The sequence below is a fragment of the Chiloscyllium plagiosum genome, chromosome 26, assembly GCF_004010195.1.
Source record: "Chiloscyllium plagiosum isolate BGI_BamShark_2017 chromosome 26, ASM401019v2, whole genome shotgun sequence".
NCBI classification, from domain to species: domain Eukaryota; kingdom Metazoa; phylum Chordata; class Chondrichthyes; order Orectolobiformes; family Hemiscylliidae; genus Chiloscyllium; species Chiloscyllium plagiosum.
Window position 1 is genome coordinate 37,443,000 of NC_057735.1, and position 18,037 is coordinate 37,461,036.

Here is an 18,037-nt window from a genome sequence, read left to right on the forward strand (position 1 = left end):
AAGTAACATTTGCCTTTGAATACCATGAATACAAAATACCATGTTTTAACATAATGCAGTTTTCTCATTTAATTTTTCTCCAGCTTTTACTTTGAAATTTATTGCATGCTTCTTAGGATATATATAATGCACAACCTACATACAGTATCAAAATATTTTACTATCCTGAGATGGGACATAAAAATGTTGTCCCTATCTACTTTGAAACATCAGTATTATTAGAACATGAATGGATGAATAAAGCACCATGCATGTTTAGGCACCAAACCTCATTTGTTTACTTTGACCATAATGAAACCCTTTCCTATGGAGGTAACAACAATTAAATTAGTGCCTAACCCCTGAACATAGAACACAGACATACCTTGCAACTGATATTGTCACAGTAACTACGTAAACGAAGGAAGCCTTGCCTGCATAACAAAATAACCAAATGAAATTATAGTATTGAAATAATTCCAAATAATGGCACAGTGCTTTAAAGCCCTGAGTAGACACTCGTGTCTGTTTCCTGTAGGTACTATATTGAAGTTATAACCCATTTATTCACATGTCCATGTAGATTTAAAACCAGGGAAAAGTGCAAATGTACAATTACCTGTCCATAAGACAAGAAGAATGTGTCAATGTGAGTACTCCAATTAAAATAAAACCATAAAAGAAGAAGTGATTACAAAGCGTTGTCTTCCACTGAGAGATGAAAATCCAATTGTTTAAATTGTGCAACTGTCACATGTACACCTGCATCTGACACTAAACAGTTGATATGGAAAAGCTAAATTATATGTCGATCACAAGTGATGCATTTTCAACACCATGGCTAAAATATATATTCCTGTTTTCTAGTGTTTCATAACAGACATAGCCAGCAAATAGTGTACAGTGACTACACCAGAAAACCCCTGATGCAAAAAAAATGGTTGAAAGAGGCGACACTTGTTCAGGCTTATATCTATTTTGAATGGAAATGGCTTGGTCCCCTCATCTCTGATAATGTTCTTCTATGAGTAAGATGGAACAGTTGTAGACAATATCTGTGTAAACTGTAAATGTGATTCTAGCTCAGCTTCCATCGTTTACTAGGAAAGAGCTATGTTGATAATTAACAGTTTTTTAAACATTCTGGATTCCAATATAAAACACATCTTACACCAGAGTTTTTAAGAAGCTCTTTTAGTACAAAAATACTATCAGTGTAAACAGCACAATGTTAGAACCACAATGACCAGGTAGTGCATAGCCTATAGTACAAAAGGAAGTAAATAATCTTATTAACAAAACAACATTAACCAAACAGAGGCACTCTGTTTAGATGACAAAAAGACAATATTTAACTAAATGCAGAGTCTAAAAAAATGCATTAGTTTAGCAAAACATACATGATAAAGCTTATTTATTGCATCTTCCACAGACAGAATATTTAATAATACCAAATAAACTGATTTAAAAAGGTTATAACTATATAATTCAAAAACTAATAAAACTGATACTTATTTAAATTAGTATTAGAGTCTATTAGACTAAAAATGTAAATCCTTTTCCCAGATGCCTTTTGCAATCATTGCATTGGCTCAATACACGTGAAAAAAAGACAGTTGGTGGAAGATCTCTTTCAGTTTGAGAATGTAACAGACAAGTCAAAGACAAACATAGTTGGTAATGCACCCAGAGGGCACTTATGCACAAACAAAATTATTAGAGTCTGAAGCAGAGTTAAAAAGTGCATAAATCAGTTTCAGACTTTATTTTCTTTTATATTCCTCATTGTTCTACCTTGCTATCAATTATTTAATGCCAACGTGATTTTCAGCAAATATGCTTGATTCCTTAACAAGACGTCACACAGTGCAAAAATGGAGTGTAAAATAAGAATAAAATGAATAATTCACTCTGGTTTCTTTCAGAACTTTATGTTTGGAATGGATCATTGGAAATTAAACATTTCAATTTTTAAAAGATACGTAGGTTTATCACAAGAAAACCACAAGTGTTATTTTCTTGTGCATTTAATTGCGTGCAATTCTTGCCAGAGAAATTGCATGTAAAGATTTGAGAAAACCTGTCACATTAACAGTCATAGTTTATTCAACATTTAGCTTTCTTTACTTCTACACACCACCAATCCTGACATTATTCTTCAGCTCATGAATAGGCAAGCAACTCTTCCTTGCTTAAGTGCTTGTATTAGTCAATAATAAATCACAAAGTTAATCGATTAATTTGAGACTTTACAAAACTGAATGTCACTTAAGCTAAAGATTTTTTTAAAAACATGTCAGCTTTGATTACAGTAATTATTTTAAAGGTGAGAATCTCCATTCAGATTTTCCGGGAATCCTCCTGCAGAATTGGTTAGTGTGGAATATGAATTATGTGGTAAAACCCTCAATAATTTACTGTGAACAATATATTGGTATCAATTGTGTAAAGTAAGCAGTTATATAATGCTGGAGATCACAGCAGGTCAGGCAGCATCCATGGAGAGAAAGCAAGCTAACATTTCAAGTCCAGATGATTTCATCCATGCTCTCTCTTCATGGATGCTGCCTGACCCACTGTGATCTCCAGCTTTTGTTTTCAGTTCAGATTCTAGCATCTGCAGTAATTTGCTCCTACCTAGTTATATAATATCTGGCCAGTGTCTAATGGAAAATAGCATTTGGCAGTAAAATCCTGTCTTGATCAAAGAAATCCATTACTGCACACTACATATGTAGGTCCTCTGCAAATGTCATGGTCAGTGGTTTAAGAATATACTGTTATTAGTTGCTTGTCCCTTCCTCCTACCTATTTTACTCCTCATTGACATTGATCCCATACAACAGAAATCATCATAAGGACACTTTTACATTTCTGTATTTTATATGGTGATTAGCCTTGTAGACACTACATTCAATCTTCAAATGGTCAAATTTGGATCCTGAAAAGAACCGCAGTACACATTGTCGACTTAATTATTTTTATATATAGGCAAGCTGTTGTCCTGAAAGGAAGAGCATGGCAATCTCTAGTGAAGTGGAGTGGATTGGAAATTGACCTCAACATCATCAGGATTTGTAGGGATGAAGTAAGGTACTTCTCACTTATGATATCCATCCAGTACTGTTGGAGGGTAACATGGACATTTACTTAGTAGAACAGTGGCCTCAACTTTGATGTATCCTCTGGTCAAACCTCCGCAGTCAACGCTTGCATGAAATAAAAATAGTGGGCTGATTGCACAAAGTAGTGGAGAGCACCTAAAACTCCACAGAAGAGAGGGAATATATTAGAGAAAAGATCAGAAGGGACCATTTGCAAAGGAATAGAACATTTAAAACAATCAAACAGTATCAATAGGAAAACAGATAAAAATTAAGAACAAAATAAACAAAATTCATATCTATTTGAAACAAACAGCAGCAAAACTCATTTCTGGATTTAGGTTCCATGATTTAATCACATCTCAATATTACAAAGTGCCCTGCAAATGTCTTTCCCAGTTTTAAAATCCAGAACCGTGTCAGTCTTCATTATGTCCTGCAACACAGCCCACTGGTCAAATCAATCAGCTCCTGTTCAGTTTGTGCTGCATAATAACTGAACTGACAGCCAATTCCAGAAAGCATCCGCAACTCAGAGCACCAGCCGGACACACCAGAAACCTTTCCATGTTCCCTTCAAGAGAACCAGCAATAATTCTAAAGTTGTAACCATAAAATCAAATTAACAAATGAATGTAAAATATAATCATAAAATAATATCGTAAAAATGTAATACTGCACATTGTGTGAACGTAAGGAAGAATTTCCACTTATGGCTTTACCTGCAATACTTTATGTCTGATGCATAGACTTTCCAGTACTTGGCATCAAAATTGCACTGAATTAAATTTACTATGAACTATAATTTGGACATGGTTGGCTGTGTGAACTTTTCTGGTATTATGCGGTTAGTAACAAAATGGCAAATACCAGAAATATTAAAACAAAACCAAAAATGCAAAGCAAGCATGCTTGGATCTGAAAAGTAGATAACATTTCAAAGGACCCATAACTGGAATTTATTTCATTTTTTTCTCTCTTCAAATGCTGATGGGCTGCTATGTATTTCCAATATGATCCTTTTATATAAATATAATAATTTTGTATTAACAGGAATCAGTAGCAGTGCAGTAGCTGAGGATGGGATCTGGCAGGTAATCAGAAACCTATTGCTCTATCATTCTTGTTCCACTTGTACTACCAAATTATTTGAACAACCCTTTTTAAAATGGCTTATGGAGAATAAAATTCTAAAATTTTCTTGCCTTTATCAATTCAGGACTGATCAGGCAAAATTGTTAATACAGATATGCAAAACATTTTTAAAAAGCTTAAGAACAACATCATAGAAATGAGAGGAGAGAATAAATATTATTTGCATCCTGTGTACCGTTCAGAGACAGCACACAAAGTACAACTGACAAGGCATATGAATGCCCCATGAATGCGTAAAATATTTTTAGCAATCTGTTTGAAGAGGTTACAACATACCTCTTGTGGAGGCTGGGCTTGAACCCAGATCTTCTGACCCAGAGGTGGGGACTACTACCACTGTGCCACAAGACCCTAATAACCAAGTTATACCAAATTGACAATGAAAAGATTTAAAAAGACAGATTTGGCAATTAAGGTACATCTGCTCAACCCGAGACTTCAATACTAATTAGAGAAACATTAAAATAGTTTAATGGCTTCCATTTATGGTAATATTTCACTTGTTTTTATAATGCTATTGTTTCACCCAGAAATCTTCAATTAATTAGATAGAAAGCTTCATTAAAGGTCCTTCATTCATCCCAGTAAACCTACTAGTGTGCATTTTACCACAGCAAGGAAGGAATGCTTCTACAAAACAGTCCAAGACACCAAGCCTACTACAGATAACATTCCCCAAAATCTGACATTTTAATCCTCAACAGGGAACTTATGAATGCATCTTCCAAAGAATTTGATAAGCAGTGTGATAGAAGTGACTTGAAAAAATTCAATTAAATTCTCCAATGAAGAAAGAATTGCATTTATCTAAAGACTTCTTACTTTTGGGGAAAATCTCAGTGTTTCTCACACACTCTTTGAAAGGTGGTAAACTTCCAACTCCAAAAGTGCCACATCAGAAAGAGTTAATGGCTAGCCCTGTAAATTTATGCATGTTCTTAATTAAATACTCTTTGGAATATGATCCTTTCTACTACATATTGTTATGTAGTATAAGCCACATTCATTGCAGCAGTTTATAAAATTTCCATACCCTTTAATTATATCAGAAATTAAGACCAGCAAAGGAGACTATACTTTAGGTATAGTGTACTATAGGGCTCAGCACGCTTAGTACCATGATAATTAAGCAAAATTTTCTTTATGATCAAGGTTGCATTTACTAATTGGAGGTTTTAGTACTGTAAGATTGCAAATTATAAAATTATTTATTGCAGTAAGTCAGTAGTGTTGCAAATGTATATGCATTCCTACAATTTTCAGGTTTAATCATTATAGTTCTGCTGACTTCAAATTGACACAGCTGCAACCAGCCAACTCAAGGACAGAAGATTAAAAGGAGTGTATAGTTACAGATATTTTATGTACTGTTGCACAGACTTATTTTGGTGAGAATTCAATGTAGCCATGTTAGGTTTTGGTTCTTGGGGGAGGGGGGGTGGTGATAGGGAGGTTTGCAAAATTAAGCTGTATACTGAATGTGCACTGTTTGTCAATACATGTCTTTGTAGATCTCCTGTAGCAGTGGATGCAATGAAGTGTCTGCTTCAGTTTTTTTAATCTTCTGGACAAGTTGCGCATTCTCAGTTACTAGCTGCCGTAAGTCAGCCATTTTCTGGAGGAGCTTTGGGAAAAGGTATTGAGAGTCTGGATGGTTGGTTTGCAAATGTAGACTCAAAGCTTGAAGAATACTATCTTGCATCTCTTCAATCTGTTTTACACTCATTAGCCCAGGACGATCTATATCAAAAGAAGAAAAAAAACAATTTGTCAGCACTTTTTTGGATCGAGACTGATTGCTCTGTCATGCTCAAGAATAGAGTATTTTGCACCTTATTCCTTTATGCTCTTTACTAGCTTATCACTTTCCTTCCCCTCCCACATCTGGAAAACAAGATAGAACCAAAGAAGACAGAGCTTGAATTTTAGGACAACATTCTGAAACTTGAAGTTAAAACATACAGGCTAGAAATCAAAAGTGCAGAAGGCACATGCTGACTGTATTTTACAAATAATTGATTGCCTTTGATGGCAGCATACAATTTAAATAAGGTGGGGCATAGGTAATGTTTAAATGATGTTAAGTGGTGGTTTACTGCGACAGCTTTTGAAGCAACAAGTTCACTAAATGTGAACATAAACCTCAGCCAATGATGTCGCTGAGGGATGAGTGGCTGACTCTTGGTCTTCTCATGTGGACTGAAATTCACCTTGGATTTTTTGTTGCCCTATCTGAAGGGTGTCTAGAAAAATCAAACACGGAATAGCATTGGAATTAAGAGTTAAAACTAAAAAATTGGCAGCCAGGAGTCAGGTGATGGTAGTTTTCCCTATCGGACTCATACGCTTTAATCATTGATCGCATAAACACCAAGATGCCCAAATTGAAACAATACAAACTTCACTTAAAGTTCTACAAACCTAGTCAGACATCTAGTATTAGACACAAGCATGCATTTTCACATAACAGTGACTTTTCCAGGCTATCAAATTGTAGGGAACTAACCGACAAGGCATGGACCAGTTGGACCGGAGGGTCTGTTTCTGTGCAGTATGACTTCCTTTTCACTCACAAAATGTTTAATAAGGGTTTGGGAATAGTGAGCAGAAGAAAGAATCTTTTTGATTGTCTCCCCCACCAACTCTGCTAGTCCAGAGGCTCCAGTGAGATGGGGAAAGGGGAAAGAAAATGCATTTCTACAAATAGAAAAGTACTGTGCAAAATTTCTCATTAAGAGGAAACGGTTATGACATTTCAATGTTCTGTTTGCAGACCATTGTTCGGGGGTGGGTTAGTACTAGTATGAAACGTAATTGGGAAAATTGCTCTTTGACTGTATAGGCAGGTAAACCTGACCCAGTTACGAAAGCTATTTATTGTTAGTAGCACCGCACCAGTGTGAAAACATACTGATATTATACTCTGAGGTAATGGATATCACCACATATCCTACAACCAGAACTAAAGATGCCTCCAACAGGTTTGCTATTCCAGATTTAACATTATGTTGTTCCAAAAATTAACATCTAACATCAGTATTCAAACCTAATGCACAGTTTTCCCCCAGGATATATACAACTCTCAGCTTTATTATGCTGACCTCACACTAAATTTCAGTGCAGTTATATTGCTTGAGGCTTGTGTTTTCAACTATTTTGCATATAACCTTTCTTGGAAAACCTTTACATTAAAATACACTTGTCTCTTTCACAGATTAACATCAGAATATTAACTCAAGTTCATCTACAAAGTCAGTGAAAAATAATATTTATAAGAAAACAAGATTGCATTTTTTAAACAAACATTGAACAAGCAGTTTGTGACTAATATACACTGCAACAATTAAATAACTTTTAAGGTTTATCAGGAAAGGCTTGGACTTTCTTCACTGGAATGTAACAGGTTGAGAGGTGACCTTATAGAAGTTTATAAAATAATGAGGGGTACAGATAGAATTAATGATAGTTGTCTTTTCCGCAGGACGGGCGACTTGAAGACTAGGGGGCACACTTTTAAGGTGAAAGGGGAGAGATATAAAAAAAGGCATGGTAGCAAATCTTTTTGAAACAGAGGGTGGATCAGGTGTGGAATGAACTTCCTGTGGATGTGGGTACAATTGCAACATTCAAGAGATGTTTGGATAAATATATGAGTAGGAGGGATATGGGCCAAGAGCACTCAGGTGGCACTAATTTAGTTTGGGATTATGTTCGGCATGGATGGTTGCTTTTCAGACTACCAGCCTGTGACCAGTTGCGTACCATAAGGAATGGTGCTGGGTCCACTAATTTTCACCATTTATATAAATGATTTGGATGTAAACATAGGAGGTATAGTTAGTAAGCTTGCAGATGACACCAAAATCGGACATGGAGTGGACAGCGAAGAAGGTTTTCTCAGAGGAAGGACAATGGAATCTTGATCAGATAGCCAATGAGCTGAAAGAGTGGCATATGGAGTTTAATTTATATAAATGCAAGATGCTGCATTTTGGAAAGGCAAATCAGAGCAGGACTTATACATTTAATAGTAAGGACCTGGGAAGTGTTGCTGAACAAACAGACCTTGGAGTGCAGGTTCATAGTTCCTTGAAAGTAGAGCTGCAGGCAGATAGGATAGCGAAGGCGGCATTTGGTATGCTTTCCTTTATTGGTCGGAGCATTGGGTATAGGAATTAGGAGGTCATGTACAACTGTACAGGACATGGGTTAGGCCACTTTTGGAATATTGCATGCAATTCTGCTCTCCTCCCTATCGGAAAGTTGGTGTGAAATTTGAAAGGGTTTCGAAAAGATTTACAAGGATGTTGCCAGGATTGGAGGATTTGAGCTATAGGGAGAGGCTGAATAGACTGGGGCTGTTTTCCCTGGAGCATTGAAGGCTGAGGGTGACCTTACAGAGGCTTATAAAATAATGAAGGGCATGGATAGGATAAATAGACAGGTTTTTTTCCCTGGGGTGGGGCGAGTCCAGAACCACAGGGCACAGGTTTAGGGTGAGAGGGGAAAGATATAAAAGGGACTTAAGGGGCAACTATTCACACAGAAGGTGGTCCGTGTATGGAATGAGCTGCCAGAGGAAATGGAGAAGAAAATGGTAGAGCATTTAAAAGGCATTAGGATGGGTATATGAATAAGAAGGGCTGAGAGGGATATGGGCTAAGTGCTGGCAAATGGGACTAGATTAGGTTAGAATACCTGGTCGGCAAGGATGAGTTGGAGTGAAGAGTCTGTTTCCGTGCTGTACACCTCTATGACTGGTTGGACTGAAGGGTTTGTTTCTGTGCTGTATAACTCAAAGTAAAAGCTTTGAAATCAGCTCGTGGCTCAAGCAGTAAATAAATCACATATTGCAGTTCAACTCTAAACTTTTATGGAGACAACCTATGCAGTGAAAGATTCACGTTTATGTTCTGGTCAGTTAAGTTATTTGATTACATGCTGTCAGTGTTAGACTCTTAAAGAATTTGTAGTTTTAACAGAACAACTCCAGACTCAACTGACAGGAGTTGATGACCATTAAACTTTTATCTGAGAACGGGGTTCACACGACTCTTACAATAGTGGTAGAGTCCCTACCTCTGGACCAGAAGGCCTGATTCAACTCCTATATGATCCAGACAAGTGTTGTAACACAGTGCTTACTAATGGCAGGAGTTAGCAAAGCATACAAGTTAATCAAGTTAGAAGGGGTAGCTACAATCAACAAGTGCAAAGGGACAGTTTCCACAGCAGTGTGTCATCGAGCCAACCAAGGAACAGTCTATCTAGTAATGGGTAATGAGACGGGTATAAAAAATAACCTAAGGATAGGAAGTAGTGATCATAACCTGAAGAAGTTAATATTCAGTTTCAGTTGAGAAACATGATCAGAAACAAATGTCTTAAATAAAGGGAATTATAATGAAATGAGAATAGCATTAACTAAAGTGGACCGGGTAGATGGATTAAAGAAAAGACACTTTAAGGAGATAAGGCATGATTCTGAGCAAAAATATATGCCAGGAAAGGGGAAAGATTCTAAAACCACGATAAACCAGTTTAACAAGGAAGTTAAGGAGAGTTTTAAGTTGAAAGACAAAACAAAGGAAGCAAAAGACAGACCCAAACACTGGGATAAATTCAGAATCCAAAGGAGAACTAAAAAGATAATAAAAAGAGAGAAAATAAACTAAGAGGGCAAGTTAGCAAAGAATAAAAAAAAACTGACAGTAAGAGCTTCTTTAAATATATACGAGAATAGAGAGGTCAAAGTAAACACAGGCCCCTTCAAAACTGAATGTGGGGAGGAAGTTATGGGGAACAAGGATATGGCAGAAAGTTTGAACATCAGCGCTTTATGGTAAAAGGCACTTTGAACATCAAATTATTACTAAAGAATACAAAGGAGGAATTAAGTACCATCACCACCACTACAAGTAGTATTAGACAAAATTAATGGGACTAAAAACAGATTAGTCCCCTGTTCATGCTGCCTTGCATCCTTAAAAAAAAGTAGCTACAGAGATATTGGATGCATTGATTGTAATTTTCCAAAACTCCTTGGGCTCTGGAAAAGTACTGGGAGGATTTGAAAGCTACCAATCCCACACCTTTATACAAAAAGAGAGGGAGACAAGATGTGTTTAACTATGGGACAATTAGCCTAACATATTTTATTGGAAAAATGTTGGAATCAATTAAGGAAGTAATTGCAGCATATTCAGAAAATTGAAATCTATTCATGCAGAGTCACCATTTAATGAATAGGGAAATCTTGTCTAATTTGTTAGAGCTTTTTGAGGAAGTCTCAATAAGCATGGAGAGAGGGGATCCAGCAGACATGTCATATATAGACTTCCAGAACATGGTTGACAAGATACCTTACAAAAAGGTTAAGTCACAAGATACAAGCACACCCATGGTGTTGGACATTGTATATTGTTATAAATAGAGAATTGGTTAATGGGCAGGAAACAGGTAGGTAACCTTAAGCCAGTAGAGATCCCAAAGGATCAATGCTGGGATCGCAATAGTTTACAATATATATTAATGACTTAGAAGGAGGAAATGAATGTACTGTAGCCAATTTTGCAGATGACACAAAAACAGGTGGAAAGGCAAGTTCTGAGAAGGATACAAAAAGTTTAGAAATATTGATAGGGCAAGTAAGTGGGCAAAAAGTTCACAAATAGAGTATAAACTGGGAAAATGTCAAATTGTTCATTTTGGAAGGGAGAACAGAAGAACTCTATTATACAGGCACTTCCAAAAATTGATTGGGTGAGACTGCTCACAGGTAAAGGGATAACTGGCAAATGGGAGGCTTTCAACAGTAACGTAACAAGAGTTCAAAGACAGTATGTTTCTATAAGTGTGAAGGGCAAGGATAGCGGAGGTAGGGAACACTTGGCAACTAGAGCTGTTGGGGGTCCGGTCAAGAGGAGGATGGAGACATGTCATGTACAGACAGCTGGGATCGAGTGAATTCTTTCAGGAGTATAGAGGGAGTGGAAGTACACAAAGGGACAGCAAAAAGGGAACATGGATAGCTTTGCCAGATAATGGTTAAGAAGAATCCAAACAGATTCTACAAATACATTAGGAGCAAGGGAGTAACTAGGGAGTGAATAGGGCACCTTAAAGATCAAAGAGGCTATCCATGTGTGGAATGACAGGAGATGGAGGAGATACTAAAAGAATACTTTGCATCAGTATTTACTGTGGGAAAAGATATAAAAGCTAGTGAACTTGGAGAAATAAACGTGAAATCTAGAAAAGAGTCCACATTACCGAAGAGGTGATGCTGGACACCTTAAAACATAAAAATAGATAAATCCCCAGGGCCTGAGCAGGTGTCTCCAAGGACATTAAGGGAAGCTGGGGAAGCAACAGCAGAGCCCCAGCAGAGATATTTATATCATCGATAGCCACAGGTGAGGTGCTGGAAGACTTTAAGAAAGGTTGCAAGGAAAAACCAGGGAACTGTAGACTAGTGAGCCTGGCATCAGTGGTGGGTAAACTGTTGGAGGGGAGACAGAGAGACAGAGAGACAGAGAGACAGAGAGACAGAGAGACAGAGAGACAGGATTTACATGCATTTGGAAAGGCAAGGATCGATTAGGGATAGTCAACATGGCTTTGTGCATGGGAATATGTGTCTCATTATTTTGATTGAGCTTTTCTTAAAAAAAAAAAGTGACCAAGATGATAAATGAAGGAAGAACGGTAAATGTTGTCTATATGGAATTTAGCAAGGCCTTTGACAAGGTTCTGCAGAGTAGACTTGTTAGATCACATGGAATCCAGGGAGAGCTAACCAACTGGATACAAAATTGGCTTGACAGTAAAGGACAAGGTGTGATAGAGGGGTGTTGTTTGGACTAGAGGCCTGTGGCTGGCAGTGTGCTGCAAGGATCGGTGCTGGGTCTACTTATTTGTCATTTATAGAAACAATTTGTATGAGAATTTAAGAGGCACGGTTAGTAAGTTTGTGGATGATACCAAAATTGATGGTATACTGAACAGTGAAAAAGGTTACCCAAGAGAACAAGATCTTGATCAGCTTGCCATTAGGCCAAGGAGTGGCAGATGGAGTTTAATTTAGATAAATATGAAGTGTTGCATTTTGATAAGACAAACCAGAACAGGATCTACATGTCAAATACAGAAACCTAGGGGCGCAGGTACATAGTTTATTGAAAGTGACGTCACATTTAGACAGGGTGATGAAGGCGGCATTCAGCACGCTTGCTTTCATTAGTCAAAGCATTGAGTAGGAGTTAGGACGTTATGTTGTGGCTGTACAAGACATCGGTGAGGCCACTGTGGAGTAATCGTATGCACTTTTGGTTGTCCTGCTATTGGATGTATGTTATTAAACTAAAAAGGGTGTAGAGAAGATTGACATGAATGTTTTCCATACTGGAGGGTTTGAGTTATGGGAAGAGACTGGATAGAGTCAGATGCACAACATGGAAACAGACCCTTTGGTCCCACATGTCCATGCTTACCAGATATCCTAAACAAATCTAGTCCCATTTGCCGGCATTTAGCATACATTTTCCTAAACCCTTCCTATTCATATACCCATCCTTTTTAAATGTAATTGTACTAGTCTCCACCACTTCCTCTGGCAGCTTATCCCATACTTGCACCACCTTCTGCATGAATAAGTTGCCCCTTAGGTCCCTTTTAAATCTTTTCCCCGCTCACCTTAAACCCATGCCCTCTATTTTTGGACTCCTCTACCCTGGAAAAAAAGACTTAACTATTCGCCTTATCCATGCCCCTCATAAGTTTATAAACTTCTACACGGTTACTCCTCAGCCTCCAAAACACCAGGGAAAACAGCTCCAGCCTATTCAATCTCTCCCTGTAGCTCAAACATCTTTTACTGGAATGCAGTAAGTCAAGGTTTATAAAATCATAAAGGGTATCGATAAGGTGAATGCCAGGTATATTTTCCTATGATGGGGGCTTTCAAGACTAAGGAGCATATTATTAAGGCGAGAGGAGAAATATTTTTTTAAAAACAGACAAAGGGCAATTTTTTTTTTATTAGGCACAGTGGTTAGTGTGTGGAATGAAGTTCCAGAGCAACTGATGGATGAAAGTACAGTTACAGCATTTAAAAGATGTTTAGATAAGTATACAAAAAAGCTGTTTGGAGAGATATGGGCCAAGTGCAAACAGGTGGGACTAGTTTAGGATTATGGTCAGTCTTGACTGACTGGACCAAAGTGTCTGTTTCCATGCTCTATGACTCTGAGTTATAAGAAGAGGCTGCATAGACTGGGACGTTTTTCCCCTAGAGATAGAAGGCTGAGAGATAGAGGTTTATAAAATCATGAGGCATAGATAAGACCTTTTCCCCAGGATAGGGGGCTCCAAAACTAGAGGGCATAGGTTCAAGGTGAGAGGGGGAAAGATGTAAAAGGGACCTGAAGGGCAACTTTCTTACGCAGACAGAGGTGAATATAAGGAACGAGTCACAGAAAATGGTAGAGGCAAGTACAACTATAATTATTATATTAATAGGAAAAATTTAGAGACATATGGGCCAAACGTAGGCAAATCGGACTAGTTCAGAGTAGAAAACCTGGTCAGCATAAGTGAGTTGGACCAAAGGGTCTGTTCCATAGATGCATGTCTCTGCAAAACTGCAACACAAAGGGACTTGTGCATGGAACACAAGCTAACACACATGCAGCAGATAATCACAAAGACTAACAGAATGTTGGCCCTTATTTCAAGGCTTTGGATGACGAGAGTAGGGAATTCTTACTCCAGCTGTACAAGATGCTGATGAGACCACTTCTGGAGTACCAGCAGCAGTTTTGGTCCCATTATTTAAGGGAGGTATCATTTTAATTGGAGGCAGTTCAGAGGAGGTCAACTCAGATGATCTCTGTATGGAGGTATTGTTTTATGAACCATGGTTAAACGGGTTTAGAAGAATAACAGGTGATCTATTGAAAAATATAGGACTTTAAAAAGGGTCTGACAGGATAAATTCTGAAAGGATGTTTCCACTCACAGGACAGTCTAGGACAAGACAGTATAATCTCAGAATAAATGGGGCACCAATTTAAGATCGAGATGATAGCAAATTTCTTCTGAGGGGCAAGTGTCTTTGAGCTGTGGGGAAAATTTCTTCTGGATATTTTCAGTGGAGATATACAGATTATCAGTAAGGGAGTTAAGGAATACAGGGAAATTTCTCACATCTACAGAAAAGTAGATGTGAGGAATGTTGTATCAGCCATGATCCTACTGAATAGTAGAGCAGACTCAAAAAACAAGCAGCCTATTCCTGTTCCTGTTCCTATTTCTTATGGGTGCAGGACTTTGTAAACAAAGGCATAGAATACAAAAGTACATTATGCAAGATGCAAACTCATTCTTTCACATCGGAACTAGTGTCCAATTCTGAACACTACCATTTCGGGTGGACCTGAAGGCTTTAGAAAGGGTACAGACAGAATAGAACAAATTTACTACACAATAGCTTTAGAGATGAGTGTTGAATTAAAGACGTTAAAACTACTATGCAGAGATATGGTAGGGCTTCAGATCAATTAAACAACCTCTCAAAAATATAATTCGTAAAAGATTTTACAGAATGGACTCGGATGCTGTTGCCACTGACTGGAGAGATTAGTGCTAGGGTCATTTTTCTCAGAATAAGGGGTCAGCTATACATCTAATTTCGGAGTGACGCAGGTCATCATTTGAACTGACTGTGCTATTCAGTAAGATCATGACAGATCTAACTGTGGCCTGTGACAATGCTGCCACTTTAACAAGCTTATTTTATTCCTCATTTCTTTCAAGAGGGGTTGTAAAGGCAAAGATGTCGATCTGTCTGGAAGTGACTACTTTAAACAATGGCAGGGTAGTGGTCAGTTCACCCAGATTAGATTTTTCTTGTTTGGTTTGTTTTAGCAGGCAATCAGAAATTGCTGGCAGCAGAGAAGCTGTTACTGTGAAAAAAGGTTCCATGCTTCAACAGATGTTTCTTGCCTGACTCTTTTCTCTGAAATCTCTCTGGCCTGTAAGAACCTGAGGTTGAATTTGCCTTTTGCCAAGAGGGGTGTTTGTGGGATGTTACGGGAATTAAGTTGCTATCTCAAGTCAGTTAGATTTTCAAATAATTAAGTTATTCTAAACTGTGTTTTCCTTTGATTGTATTTTAACCATGATGTGTAAATAAATTCTGTTTTGCTTGAAACGTAGTAGTTTGACCAGATGTTTCACTCCTGGAATACCCACTTAACATCTACCTTTAAAATAAGAAAATGTTAGTGTCTGGGCTACCTGCTTCAAATGTTTTGAGGGAGTGTGACCTGGTCCATAACATGCCTAAACTCTGCACTCCCACTTATCCAGATAAACTTAGGCACCATATTTAGTCACTAGGAGAAAGTGATGACTGCAGATGCTGGAGAGTCAGAGTAAAGAGTGGTGCTGTAAAAAGCACTGGCCAGGCAGCATCTGAGGAGCAGGAGAGTCGACATTTTGGGCATAAGCCATTCTTCAGAATTCCTGATGAACAGCTTATGCCTGAAACGTCAACTCTCCTACTCCTCAGATGCTGCCTGACCTGTGCGTTTTCCAACATTACACCATATTTAGTCAATCATCCACTGACCACTATCTTACAAATATTCAATAGCTCTGCCTCCACAGTACCCTTGGAAAGAGTTCCAAAGAATCATGACCTGCACAGCAATAAAACAGACATGAGTTTTTGCTTAAAACGTAAGTTTTTTTAACAATAGTGTTCCCTAATTTTAATCCTTATGACAAAGGGGAAGCATTGTAAACAATTCCTCAAATTGTGGTGACGTACATAAATAACATAAAGAAACAAATGTCCAAAGAAGAGGGTACTAGATTTTAGATTAGATTCCCCACAGTGTGGAAATAGGCCCTTCAACCCATCCAGTTCACACTGACCCTCCGAAGGGTAACTCACCCAGACCCATTCCCCTCTAACTAATGCTCCTAACACTATGGGCAACTTAGCATGGCCAATTCACCTGACCTGCACATCTTTGGACTGTGGGAGGAAACCGGAGCACTATCTGTACTGTGGAGTTCAAGTGATCTTATTAATGGCATGACAAGTGTTTGCAATAATCAAAGTTTAAGTGATGTTTAATGCATAAGGTCTGGCTATCTTGACTCAAAGCCTATAATGTGGTGTAACTATGCTAATGTTAAATGAACTGAACATAGAAAAATCTGCAAGTTGGTGCTCAAGATCCGGTTGAATATTAAATTGATGTGGTCAAAGTTATTGCTAAATTTGTAACAAATAAGCCAAATGGCTGGTTGCCTGGAGACTTGAAGTTGGCAGAGATGAAATTATTGTTTCGTTAATCATGTGAGGCTGTAAATCAGAAAACTAGCTTTGTAAGATGATCAAAATCTTGAAGATGCCAAGACAATACTGACCAATGAGTAATGAGAAGGCAAGTTTCGCCTACTCAGAGCTTTTCCATGCAGATAGTAAGCACTGAGCAAGGTATAAGGAACAGGGCTCCAGGAGGATATCTCGCTAAGTCAAGATGAAATAGGCTGATAATTACCTGGAGATTGGAAGGAGAATATTAATTACTCCCTTTTTTCTAAATTACAAACAAGCCCAGGCAACCTCAAACAAGTGGATTAGTAAGTATAAGTCTTCTTGAATGCAAGTTTCTTTTATGAATGTCAAATAAACATGTTTTGTGCAAAAAATGCTTTGGGAGTCTTAAATTGTTGGCTATGTATATTAAACATCCAAGCCAAAAAGGGGATTATTAACAAAATGCATTATTTTAGTAAGCAACCAAATTGGTATCGTCATATAGAAGGTACAACTGTACGCAACAGGGTTAACGTAGGGAAAAAGGTGCTTTCTAAGGAGCAATGGAATGAAATTATCCTCTGAACAAGGAGGCAGATGAGTTGACCCAAGATTTACTTAAAAGATAGTTAACCTGCTGTTGGGAGCAAAAGAAATAAAACCTAAATGTTACATATCAGTATCTGGTTAAGGAAAACCAGCTTAGTCAGAATCAAGAGAATGTGTATGGCCCTTGCCGGGATAAGATAAACAGACTAAGGGAAGCATTAAAGCAAATCGGATTGTATTATATGCAATAAGTAGTGTTGAGAACAACTGTGATAACATCCTGGAGCAGGGGGAGGGCAGCCAAGATACCAAACAGCAGAGTTGACAGCCTGTTTATGGTGCTGATGCACCAAGAATGACAGCTTTCCAATAATCCTAATGAGGTTCCAGATATGGAGGAGTATTCGGCATATTAGACAATCTTAACTAACTGTGGACTGAGAAGTTCCTAAGCTGGTGATCGAGAACTGCAGTGCACTATAAATGCACTTTGGAGGTCAAGCAACTAGCCACTTTAGATAAACCAAATGGGAACTAAACAATGGTACTCCAATTCACCTGGGAAGTACCTTATTCACCTCTCAGCAGCAGGTGAACTTTTCAGTCAAACTAAGGTACTGTCTTGCGGAAATACAACTGGACTCTTGGATAAGGATTAGCAGGGATCCAATAAGTCTCTCTATACGTATGTGGATTGATTGTGGTCAGTATGCAAGAGGTGCTTGAAGAAGATGACCCTATTCCTCCACCTATAGGAGAGTCCATGAGGTAAAGACCACTGGTCCAAAATCCTAAAAACAGGAGAGAGAAAAAAAAGAATAGCTAGATATATGGATAACACAGGGAAGTTGTGACAAGATGGAATTCTAAGAGGCATCTCATAACCCAAGGAAAACACTGGGAATAAAGCTGGAGT

At 38.0% G+C, this 18,037-nt stretch overlaps 1 protein-coding gene across 1 annotated transcript in view; it reads right to left on the bottom strand.

Moving 5' to 3' along the window:
• Positions 1–5,881: 5,881 nt before the first annotated feature.
• The window catches only part of LOC122563258 (peroxisome proliferator-activated receptor delta-like), an 82,547-nt gene continuing 70,391 nt past the window's right edge, over positions 5,882–18,037 (bottom strand). Inside the window, exon 6 of the mRNA XM_043716900.1 lies at positions 5,882–5,978. Coding sequence (XP_043572835.1) covers positions 5,964–5,978 — 15 coding nt within the window. The 3' untranslated portion in view covers positions 5,882–5,963. The remainder of the gene's footprint in view (positions 5,979–18,037) is intronic.